Source organism: Tachysurus vachellii, chromosome 2, assembly GCF_030014155.1.
Source record: "Tachysurus vachellii isolate PV-2020 chromosome 2, HZAU_Pvac_v1, whole genome shotgun sequence".
NCBI classification, from domain to species: Eukaryota; Metazoa; Chordata; class Actinopteri; order Siluriformes; family Bagridae; genus Tachysurus; species Tachysurus vachellii.
The window spans coordinates 1,804,076-1,816,809 of NC_083461.1; the positions used below are offsets into that span (position 1 = coordinate 1,804,076).

Genomic DNA, 12,734 nt, shown 5'->3' on the forward strand with positions numbered 1-12,734 from the left:
AACCATATACACAAAAGAAGTTGTTCCACAGAACACGGGCAACAGACTTCGCAGTTTGATTTGGGCAAACATACGCACATGCAAGCTTTGTGAAGTGGTCGGTTATTACCAACACATCAACTGACTTGTTATTGACATCTTCAGCTGTCCAGAAATCGATACAAACCAACTCTAGTGGTGCTGTCATCATTATGGATACAAGTGGTGCTCTAGCCTGCGGCTCAGGAGTTTTGCTTAATACACATCTCTTGCATTGCGACACATATAGTTTCACGTCTTTCTCCATAGAGTTCCAGTAGAATCTCTGCCTTGCAAGCCAAAGAGTGCGGTGCTGGCCCTGATGACCAGCATCATCATGCACCCCTTTTAGGACCAAATTCTTTAAAGCTGCAGGCACAACAAACTGGTAAGATTTATTCTTGGTCATAGGATTCTTAGACACCCGGTAAAGTATACCTAACCTGAACGTAAATTTGCCCCACTGTCTGAGTATCCGTACAGTTTCTTTCGACTCGTGAACCTTTTCTCTCCTAGAGGGACGTCTAGCTCGCTCCACAAAGAATCTCACCCTACTAATCACTGGGTCATGACATTGTTTTTCAAGCAGCTCATCGTGGGTAAGCTTGTCGAGTGGGCACTGTGCCTCATCCTCCAACCCCTTCAAATGTTGAACATATGCGACTGCTCTAGCTGCCGCACCTTCCTCCCAGTGATGATGAGAATGGAATACAGCTCACATCTCCTCACAGGACACTCTCCCTGGAGCAAAACTCTGAACCAGGTTAGTCACTTCACAACACTTCTGTGACCCAGACATTTCCACAACAACCTCCTCCTCCGCAAGATAAGTGAAACATACCCTGCACCTGCTAAACCCCAAGGGTCTCAGCTTCATGCCTCAAGATGTCATACGGTGTTCTGGTCAGCCTGTGTAAAATCCTGGAAGCAGCAAAAGGCTCCCTACTCAATATGTATGTATGTTATGTCAAATTCATAAGGGGCCAGTTTCGCAACCTATCTCTGTTCGCAGGCATCAAGCCTCGGCTTGGTCAAGATATACTTGAGCGGGTTGTTATTCGTCCAAACCGTAAACCTGTGCCCGCGAAGCCAATGACTGAATTTATCGCAAATGGCCCATTTCATAGCCAAAAATTCGAGCCTATGAGCCGGATACTTAGACTGATCATGATTAAGGGACTTTGATGCAAAGACGATTGGCCTTGCAACTGCATGACCCTCCTGAACCTGAGATAGTACAGCCCCAAGTCGACTCGTCAAAGCATCTACTGACAGTAAAAATGGTTTTGAAAAGTCAGGGTGAGCAAGTAGGACCTGATCTACCAGCACAGTCTTGAGATTCTCGAACGTGCCTCTGGATTCCTCAGTCCAGTCATTAGGAGTGAGTTTCCGGACCGCTCCCAACCTTTTTCCCGCACCCCTCCCTTTTCTAGGTCTCTTCTGACCGGTCATTAACTGAAAGAGAGGCTTTGCAATCATGGAACAATTTTCAATGAAATGTTGATAGTACACGACCATGCCCAGAAATGACCTGATTTTTCCCACAGACGGGGTAACACCATCAACTTCCATCAAGTCACTCTCGGACACATTTATAATAGCCTCCACCTTCATAGGATCACTAGCCACTCCGTCCTGTGAAATAATGTGACCCAAGAATTTGACTGATCTACGCAAAAACCTACACTTGGAGGGTGAAAGTTTCAAGTTGTGATCTCGGAGACGTTGAAACACCAACTCCAGTCTCTGTAAACTCTCTTCCTCTGTCTTACCAAAAACTAACAGATCATCTACAGTAGGTAACAGAGCAAACTCATGAAATTTTGATCACCGAAAACAGTCAACATCATTCTCATGAATGTAGCAGGACTGTTGCAGAGCCCTTGCGGCAAACGGTTGTACTCATGTAAACCTAGGGGAGAACTGAAAGCTGTAAATTTCTTATCCTCCTCATGTAAAGGAATGTTGTAGTACCCTGATGTTAAATCCATGGTACAAAATAAAGTATTCCCCCCCCCAACGCCGCTAGAACATCTGCTTGGTGAGGGAGAGGATGTGCGTCCTTCACCGTACGAGCGTTAAGCCACTGAAAGTCAGTGCACAACCGTAAATCACCGTTCTTTTTCCAAACCAACACTAACGGTGACGCAAACTCACTGATCGATTTCCTGATTATCTCCATCTGTTCCATCTCATCGGGCGTCTCTCTCAACTTTTGATAGTGAGCTGGGGAAACTCTGCGATACGGTAACCGGAAAGGTTTGTCATCGGTCAACCAAATGCGGTGACGAAACCCCTTTGCTTCACCGCAATTCAACGAATGCCTAGCGAAAACACACTCATATTTTTTTATCAGATCAATGAGCTTGCTTCTCCAAAAAGGCGACACCTCACAGTCATTTAAGTTTAAGTCCTTTAGGCCCAGCTCATCCAAACTAATGTCATTGAAGTGATTAGCACCAGTCACTGAGCTCTTCACTGATAAGCTACCACAGGAACTACCGCTGTTCATGGCTACATTCTGGAAAACTCGTTGTCCTTGCACATGATCAAAATCTTCCAAAGCAATGCACGGGTAGACATCAGCCAATTTCGCATTTTTGCGCAGCACAATTTCTGAGTTTGTCGGGTTTATCATTTTTACCGGAAACCAACCGTCGCCCCATAAGGGAGAGATTACTCTACCGACAAGCACGTTACGGTGGACACAGCGAGAAGTACTAGGTTCAATTACAACCGTGCTGCCCACTGAGAGTTTCAGCCCTGGTGGCAGCCGACCCCAGACAAGGTGTTTGCTCATTGGCTGCAAAACCACACTAAAACTGAAACCATACACCTCAAGTTTCAGATCACATATACCTGCAGGACTAGTCTGCTACCCACCACACCCAACCAGGACAATGTCTGACGGGGGAAACAACTCTTGATCTAGGACTCCAGCTTTTCTCAGTTGAGGCACCACACTGGCACTCAAAGTAGTCGCGATAGAACCACTGTCCAACATTCCCTGAAGACAAACCTTGTCCTGTACCAAAACACTGGTGTAAAACAGACTGTCATTCTGCATTGACTGAATAGTATTTTGAAAAATCACAGTTTTATCTTTGCTTACACTCTCACAATAAATTGAATAAACCGATTCAACATCAGCGTCCAATGAGGAACCATCATTTTGCCCCACATTGCCCTCCCCCCAACGGAGGCTCTCTAGTTTCCCTGAGACGCGACATTATCTTGTCTGCCAGCGCTTTCCCTGGGCATGGTTTTCTCACAGTTAAAGCTCATATGTCCAGAAGAAAAACACTTAAAGCAGAGATTATACATCCTGCAGTGAGTAGTAGTACTATGGTCTTTGCTGTTACAAACTTTACATCCACGGCTCTGTTTGTTAGAATTCTTAGGCCAACCACCACGCACAGTTTGAGCATTACACACAAGAGTCTTTTCTAGCATGGTCAGAACTTTGTCTAAAGTGTTATCGGTTGCTGGTGTGGCTGTTTCTGACCTATGAGGAGGCAGAGAAGTTGGATCATCAATGGGCTCCAGAACCCTGGCTGTTTGTTGACACGCAACCCTCTTTGTCGCTTTCCGTTCCCTAAGCATCTCATCTAATCCCTCTTGGACCTCAGAAGCTGTCCACGACTGAGTAGGTTTGCTTTTGAACACAATAGACAGTTCCTTATCAGGACAATGACGAATAAACATGACAGCCAGTTCTCTGCTTCGATTTTCCAAGGTTCTGCCTTCCTCTCTAAGGCTTCGCTCAGCCACCTCAGCTGCTTTGTTCAACCTTAACCAATAATCCAGTGGGCTCTCATTTGAATACGGTTTCACAGAATAGAAATCAGCTAAAGGCATTCCAGATCTACTGGAATCGCTAAAATGGTGTCTCAATACTGTGAACACAGCATCTACAGTGGGAGTTACTATTCTGTTGCTCAGCCAGACCTTTATAATGTCCCTGGCCCTCCCCATTAGCCTATTCATTACTTCTTCAACCCTTTCTGATTCTACCACTTCCTTTTTGTTTAAGTACACTCGCATCAGTTCTTCCCACTCCAACATGGAACACTTATCTGTACCATCTCCACGATAATAAGGAGGTGCAGTTATCTCTGCCTTTAATACTAAGTTTAACTTAGAAGCATCAATAATGGTTGCATTTGGCATCTTAGGGTCAGAAACGGTACTGTTTCCTCCAAAACAACCACTAGACGACATATCTGAATGTCTAGTCTGCAACAAACTGTCCCTGATAGCTTCACCAATTTCAGATCCAATGTGTCTAATGAGGTTACTCATGTCATCTGAGAGTCCTGATTCATTATTGGTACACTCTGGGTTGCCAGGTTTTGTTGTTGGACTACAGCCTATGTCAGGTCTAGCACTCAACAATCTCAGCATTTCATCCCTCCCAGTGCTTGTGTACTGAGGACCCATTAACTGAAAACCTCTGTCAGGTGTGGTTAGTAAAGCACCCCTACCTCTACCAGCTATCATGCTGTGTTCAAATGTGAAACTTTCATCAGTCATAACTAATTCACTCAATTTTCACCAACACGAAAAAAAAATAAGATTTGACCTTAAATCAAAAGTCCTTAAAAGACAAATGTCCGTACTTGGAAATAAAAAATAACAGTTGTCCTTTCAAAAGATAAATATGTCAGAGTCCAAACCAGTCACAGATGAGCCGTTCCAGTCACGCAAATCAACGATGTCACCGCAATCCCAGGAAAGATGGTCACACTTTCAGCATAGCATCCCAGGCGGTCAGCTACCAGCAAACCAAACGACGGGTCACGGCACCATTTTGTGGTGGGTTTTCTTCTGCGTTGTGTATTTTTAGAATGAAAGAGACTTCACACCATGATGCAGTTGTCAAATGGTTTACTTGTGGCTTCTCAGGATCTCTCATCTCTGCATTACACATAACAGACACCATCAGGCAGTAACAGGATTACGTCTGTTCTAGAAGTGCCTTTCATCGCATTGAAATCCCGCGAAAGAGAGCAAACATTAAAACATAAAATAATCATCAACCACATACAATTGTAATATGAGGAAGAAAATCTAAGAACAGGAACCAACACTGAAATGATCCATTTACATACCTGCATTACACATAACAGACACCATCAGGCAGTAACAGGATTACGTCTGTTCTAGAAGTGCCTGTCAAGCATTACACATACATTTATATACGTATAAATCTGTTGGATCATTACAGTAATGAGTGTATAAATTTAAGTGTGCATCATCATGTAATAAGCTTCAGCAGCCTACTACACGCGTAATGGCGGCCATTACGTGAATTCACTTTACATTAAACATAATTTTTCAATGTTCAGAACTTGGATTAATAATGTCTTAACCCCCAAAAAAAAATTACTAAAAATCACATTGTGTAGAAAACCCAAAACAAGTAAGTAATTAAATGATTTTGAACACTTTTTTTTTGAGGAGCCGATAAAACATACCTCTCATCGCATTGAAATCCCGCGAAAGAGAGCGTACACTGGAAGTTACGTCAGCTCCACCCTCACGCTTACACATAACTTAAACAATGCTTACTAACCATTATTTTTAAAGGTTAATGTTTTCAAAAAGAAAGAGAGGAAACAAAACCAATAAAGAAATAAAATTTATATTTGTAGAAAGAGAAATAAAAAATAACATTTTGCTTGTGGTCACATGACCATTCATAACTATGCAATTGCTTCTGATAAGAATTTCAAAATAAAAGGCTTGTTTTTAGTGCAAATAATTAATAGTTATTTAAATAATCTAGTGTAACAACATTACACTCGCCACAGTAGAACACAAGAAGACAACAGTTAACACTGACATATTAAGTGGCAAAAAAATGGTCAGAGGTTAAAATGAAGGCTTGAAATCAACAGTCAGCAATAAAAACAACAAATATCAGACAGAGGAAAAGAAAAAGAAAGAACAAAAGAGAACAAGGGAAAAAACACTTACCTAATGGAACTTTATGGTATCTGAGTAAACCTCCATCATCAAAGTCACACCCAGACATGTCCTAGTCCACGCAATCTAAACTGTCCTGTAGCGTAGAATCTAAACTGTACCACCAGCATTGTTTGGTTCTGAGGGTGGGTTTAAGTTTGCAGGAGGGAAGCGTGATCTGATTTGAAGGCAGGGCGGGGGTGGGATTTGTAGGCATCCCATAAGAAGTCCACTATGAACATCGCTGACTCTCTAGTGGTCGAGTTTAATAGCTGTTACTGAGAAACTACATGCTGCTAGATCAGCCAAGCTGTCATCTGTCCTCAGTCCTACTCGACCTTTCAGCAGTGTTTAACACAAGACTTCAGACTTGGAGCAGCATGGCAATGATTTGAGTCTGGACCTGGTTTTCTACTGAACACACAAGTTTATTAGATCACTTGGTCTGAACAGGAACGATGATCAGACTCTTTGTCGCTCTTTGTGCTCTTTTTTCTCTCTTCACAGCTGGTGAGTAACTTTCTGAAACGTTAATGTAAAACTATAATATTTTATATTTAACTCATTTAATGACATTAAATATTAAACATTTTTACAGTGAAAACTTCTGACATCAAGGAGATTGATGTGATAACAGTAAAGCTTGAAGAAGATGTAACTATGAAGTGTAGCATTAGCAGTGTCACAAAGAAAGATAATGTAGTTTGGTACAGACAGAGTTCAGGAAAATTACCTCAGTATTTTGCAAAACCATACAAGAACGATTTGGGCTACAAATTTGTTGAAGGATTTAATGATGATCGCTTCAGTATTAGTGTAAATGACAGTAAATTTGATCTCAGTATTAAAAAAACAATAGAAGTTGATGAAGGAGAATATTTCTGTGGAGAAATGGAAGGAAGTGTATTGAAGCTCACATCTGGAACACGTCTGCAATTTGAAGGTAAACAGTTTTACTCTGATAACCTGCTAATTCCAGATCAACACTTTATCCAGAATTATGTCTACATATGTATTAAATGTTGAATATTTCACTTTATTTATATTTAGTATCATTTCTGTTTATTTGCTGCGTTTCTGATTTATCTGTAAAGATAAAGAGACGACACACCGCAATACATCTGGAACAACACACAGAGATTCATTCAGCAGCCCAGAAACAAGTAATAATTTGGCTTCCTTTCACTGTCTATAACAGAATGTTCCATAGTGACAACCTCTCACTGTTTATAAATCATACAATATTTATACAAGTTGTAGATTTATACATTGTGTGTATTTTCATAATAAAGAACCAGAAAAGTTGAAGATAAGTAAGACCTCTTCTTCATAAAAAAATAGACTAAAAAATAAGTGTTTTAAAGCATCTGTATTTTTCCATACAGGTTGTTGTTTCCAGATTCAGGTGATGAGCTATCTTTCCATGTTTAGAGTTGGAGTTCTTGTCTTTCTGGTTATTATCTTTACAATCTTTTTTTTTTGTAAAAAAAAAAAATAGGAAAAATGTGTTAGTTTCACTTTTGCTGTAATTAACCATGCATTATTACATATTTTCTTTCTTATTTTGTTGTGATCTCGACATAATAAAAATCAGTTTTCTTAATTGTATAGCGAGAAAAATAACAATAATAAAGTTGCAGACATCACAGCCTCCTTCTTAAGTGTCAGACACTTATGTGGAAGTTGTCAATCACTGACAGACAGAGAGTTGTTTCAGTTTAAGTCCCTGATCAAAGCCAACACAATGATCCATGATGCTGCATTACTGAGCTTTTGCTGCCTCTAGAACAGTGTTACTCATTGCGCGGCTCGCGAGCCTCCTGCGGCTCGCCAAGCTTTAATATGCGGCTCGCATGGCAGTAAATAATACGATGATATGATCATGTGGTTAAAATGTATTTTTCATTTAAATAACATTAAAAACAATCAGGGAAGCATAGAAAAATGAATGTGTTCTATTACAAATAATAATATATATTTATATATATTATTTGACTTGTCACTGACTCACTGCGTTCTGCGCAATAGCCAGTTTTTGGCGGCCTGCCAGAAGCTAGTTTGTGTTTCATGCTAGTTAACAACTTGTGTTTACTGTACACACGGACTAAAAAATGGATCGATTTCTTATCAAACAATCCCGCGCACAAAATGAACAGCAACAAAGCAATGTGACAGTGACAAAAGAGGTAACTGATGGGGAGCATGCATCATCCGCAACTCGAGTAATTATTGTATTGCAATATTGTACATTGTATTTAAGCAGATAAGCTATTTAAGACTAAATAACTTGGCATACTTTGCGGTGAAAGTGGCTCTCCTATTGACTTTGTCCTATCAGTGTGGCTCACATGAAAAAAATAGTGAAGACCACTGCTCTAGAACATGTTTTTTTGCAAAAACCATGAGAAAATTAAGTCATGATCACGATAAAACAAGAAAGAAAAAAAAAATAATAATGCATGGCCTCTTAGGACTTTTGTAGTAATTGCTTTGTTTTTCTACCTAAATTATTTTTATTTTATTCAGTTAATCGACTAATATTTATAATAAATATAAAATCCCATAGTCCTCTTTAATTCTGAGATCTTAATATTCCATCTTGGTCTGTGATTTCATTGACATGTTTTGCAATAACAAATGTAGCATGGTTGTAGTATTTTTTTTTGGCTTTAATATATTTTTCAAAGAAAAAAGTCTCAGATGTTTCACTCTCATGTAGAGCTGCAATGAATGTACTGAATAAATACTAACTCAACAGTACTGAAAAATAAATTGTTATTCAATACATGATTTAAATGCATCTGATAAATGTTTAATTTCTTTCTTTCTTTCTTTCTTTCTTTCTTTCTTTCTTTCTTTCTCTATTTATTTATTTATTAATTTATTTATCTTAATGTAGAATCATGAATACATGTGAGGCCATATGTTTCAACCAACTTTTCAATCAACGTTTTAGTTTATACCACTTTAAACCACTGAGCTGTTTCCATTAACACTGACACATTCACTGGTGTGATCGAAACCAGAGCACAAACAGCTCAAACCAAACAGAAGTGTGAGGCCATTAAGGTTTTAATCACATTAAAGGTGATGAATCTGTCACTCGTAGACTGCAGCAGCACTCTGTCTAAAGGTTTTGCGAGCATAAGTCAAGATGTGTTTTACAGTTTAATTCTTTAGTAATCACATAGTGTGAGAGCATTCATTAATTAATACCCTTTATTTATTAGACCAGTTAAGGGGGACAAGTCCTCATAGACTTTTATGCACACTCTAGCAGGGCACAGGTTGTGCATCATCTTCATCAAGGAGATTCATCTCTTGTGTGAATTCCTTCTGAACTGTGGATCAGTTGCAGTTTCATCACTTTTTGCTCACTGTTATGCAAAATTGCAGCCATTATTTTCATGTTTCTTCTTCTAAAGTGATGAACAGCACATTTTAGAAGGATGGCATGTCACATGCATCAAAACCTGCAAAAGACAAGTCATTTTGTGCAAGAGGTTTTTAGCCATGCAAACTGCTCCGGTGTGGAGACAATGGACTGAGTTTTGGTTCCATGGATGGCCTCCAGAAGTGTGACCTCAGCAGGCCCAGTGTTCTACTGGAGCTGGGGTGTCAGGTGAACCAGGAAACCTACTGGTGGACCAGGGGAAGCAGCGGGTAATCATTGACAGACAAATGACCAGGGGGGCCATTAGGTTTGATCGCGTTAGATGCACTGAGGCAGGGGTCAGGAGAGCTCAAACTCCCACATGAAGGCATCCATGACTGAAGGAGGGTAGATGGCATCAGAACCCAAGAACTACACAAACCCAAGAACTACCATCAACTACAGTCATAGCATCAAGAGGTTCATGGAACAGGGCATTCAGTATGGCTGGTAAGAACTTAGACACTGGCTATTTTCAAACGACGGTTTATGACCAACTTATTTAGTCTGAATATTATTCACCAATTGAAGTCAGTCTAAACAATAAACAGCTTCTTAGCTTCCATGAGCTGGTGCCTCCACTCCTCCAGGGCTACCTTCATTGCTAGTAACTAACAATTTAAAGCATTGAATTTGCATTAAACTGGGGAGAGGCTGCAATGAAAATGGCATGGTTCAGTGGATCCTAAATGAACATGAGGGTGAGAAACCACTTCATGAGGTCATCCACATAAGTTTGAGAGTCAAGAAAACACTTGAAAAAATGAAAATGGGGAGAAACACGGAGAAATTCACAGGGGCTTTGGCCCAGAGCATGACAATTGTTGGCACATCTGACAATAAACAGGGGTCAGCCTGGGCACTCTGACATATCTGAGGCTATGCAGTGCCATGCACAGCAAACTGCAATGAGCTGTGTGTTCTGCCACCTTTCTATCATAGTCACCATTAACCTTTAGAGCAAATTGACTACAGTTGGTATTTTGTGGGATCAGACCACACGGGTTAGCCTTCACTCTTCATGCACATAAACAAGCCTTGGGTGACCATAACTGTATCAGGCCACAAGTGGTAACACCACATTTAGTACTAAGTACTGCATACTAGGGAAATCCCCACAAGATTTGTCATTTTGGAGATGCTCTGACCTCGTCATCTAGTCATCACAATTTGGCCCTTTTTAAAAATTTCTTACTTGCACCTTTGTGTCAGGAAGAACAGCTGACCCAAATGTGAGACAGACGTAAAACTGAACAGTCTTTAATGAGCTCTCAGGCAGATAAACAATCCACAGAAACAGAACGTTCAAAAAGTGTTCAGGAAAACAGTCACAGCGAATGGTAGGCAATGGTGTGCACAAAAACAAATTATTATAGCTATGGCAGGTAAAACAGCAGTAAAAATACATTTTCTAGGCAAAACTCACGAAAAAACATCACACGGTTTAAACAGTGGCAAATATCCAAGCTCAGGTAAAGCGGGGTAAATAGTCCATGGCAAACAAATCCTAAGATACTCCAAACTTGTAAACAGTAGACAGTCTAATCGACAAACAGGGCATCAAAATTCGAGGCTATAACAGGAAAACGGGAAGAAACTGGGGTCAAAAACAGGCAGAGAAACACAGGAGCAAGGCGTGATACTCAAAAACTGAAGAGAGCCGGTGTCATTAAATAATGCAGAGGCATACAAAATGGCAGTGAACTCCAGAATTGCTGGCTGTCCAAGATGGTTGTCATCTCAAAAGTGCTTTTCACAGGAGGAATCGTACTTTGTTTATTTTTCTATACATTAGTGTTGGTTTACAGGCTACAAGCAATAAAAAAAGTTGAAACGGTAAAACAGAGACACCAGGCAAGGGTTCAAACATGATGCAATCAGGCTTGGATATTACACAGCTTGAATGAATAGCAAGAATTTGTTACAACTCTATGAAGCCTTTACAAATGTGATATAATAGTCTCAAATAATTTTTCCTGAATATGAATAATAGGTAACTGTATAAAACATGCTCATATTTATTTATTCCAATCCTGTGCATGAAGTGCTATAAAGAGCTAGAAGGATGTCATTGTAATATTAACTTTCACTTTAAAAGATTGTTCAGTAAAAATAATCCATAGTTTATAATTAATTTCTGTGTGAAAACAAACCTGGGATTATGAGCCAAAGCTCCTAAAAAGCCTAGAAACACTCATGAGAGTAGACTGAAGTGTTCAAGCCATGTCTGAAAATACTCAACACATTTGTAGAAGTGTTACTGGCTGCAGCAGCGATCTCTCTCACACTACGCTGTAGTCTCAGTTTAAATGAAATAGCATTGTGGTTTCTGAGTTTCAGAGGCTGGGTGTTTTAGCCAGCAGCTCACACACACACTTATTCTGGGTCACGTTAACAGTCTAAATGTCTTTATGTTAGAATCTCATGCCAAAACACAAAAGCTGGATTTCATTAAAAATATCTTTAATAAATAACATGTATGTTAAGAGCACTATTCAGACTGAGCTAGAAACCGGGCTCTAACTGTGTAAGGCCTGATATCCAGCCTAAAGGACTCAATAAGTAGCTGGGGGCGGGGCTACTGTTAGCGCATTTTATAATGTACCTTAAGTATACTAATGTTTAATACACTTTTACTTTACCGCGATATGATACATTATCAGCACACATGATAGTAAGTAGCTACATGCTAAGGCTAACTTTTTTCTGTGTTAATGATAAAATAACGTTATGTACTTTCTCGATAACAACCTCCGTTTATACAGATTACATGGAGCTGCACGTACACGTTGGATTCGCCGCGTTTGGATGTTAATGTAGGTTCACAAAGCCATGAGCATTAACAGTAAAGCAACATCCACCATTGTTGATGTGTTTGTGTTTGCTGCTGCTGCGCTAACGTTGCTGGGACACGTGACACGTATACAGTGACGTAAGACTCGGCTCTGTGACGGCTCTTTAGCCGATGGAAAGGCAAACCGGTTCTTAGAAGGTTCACCAGTGGAACCAACTTTGAACCAGCACCAGTGCTAGCTCTGAACCAGCACCCGGTTCTTTTTGGTGGAAAAGGGGCATATGAGTTTGACAGTTTCACACCTTAATGGCCTCATGTTGCTGTTAGTTTGAGAAATATGTGTTCCATCTGTGTGTGTGTGTGTGTGTGTGTCAGAAACCAGGTCCAACTGTAGAAAGAATACTGATGTGGTAGAACACAAGAAGCCAACAGTTCTGTAACACTGACATATTAAGTGGCAAAAAAAAAGGTCAGATGTTAAAATGAAGGCTTGAAGTCAACAGTCAGCAATAAAAACAACAA

General features: G+C 40.1%; 2 protein-coding genes across 2 annotated transcripts in view; both read left to right on the forward strand.

The window, feature by feature from the left end:
• The window catches only part of LOC132861792 (legumain-like), a 196,094-nt gene that overhangs the window by 36,357 nt on the left and 147,003 nt on the right, over positions 1-12,734 (forward strand). The gene's annotated exons all lie outside the window — the stretch shown is intronic.
• On the forward strand, positions 6,444-9,652 carry LOC132860386 (uncharacterized). Its single transcript, XM_060891578.1, has 4 exons — positions 6,444-6,495; positions 6,584-6,935; positions 7,327-7,466; positions 9,522-9,652. Exons 1-4 carry the CDS (start codon positions 6,444-6,446, stop codon positions 9,650-9,652), a joined length of 675 nt encoding a protein of 224 aa, XP_060747561.1.

Bases quoted from the DNA above. Each gene is read 5' to 3' on its own strand.
- LOC132860386 (XM_060891578.1), top strand. From the start codon at position 6,444: ATGATCAGACTCTTTGTCGCTCTTTGTGCTCTTTTTTCTCTCTTCACA. The intron at 6,936-7,326 runs GTTTTACTCTGA...ATAAAAAAATAG, and splicing joins CTGCAATTTGAAGGTAAACA to ACTAAAAAATAAGTGTTTTA. The intron at 7,467-9,521 runs GTAAAAAAAAAA...TCCGGTGTGGAG, and splicing joins CTTTACAATCTTTTTTTTTT to ACAATGGACTGAGTTTTGGT.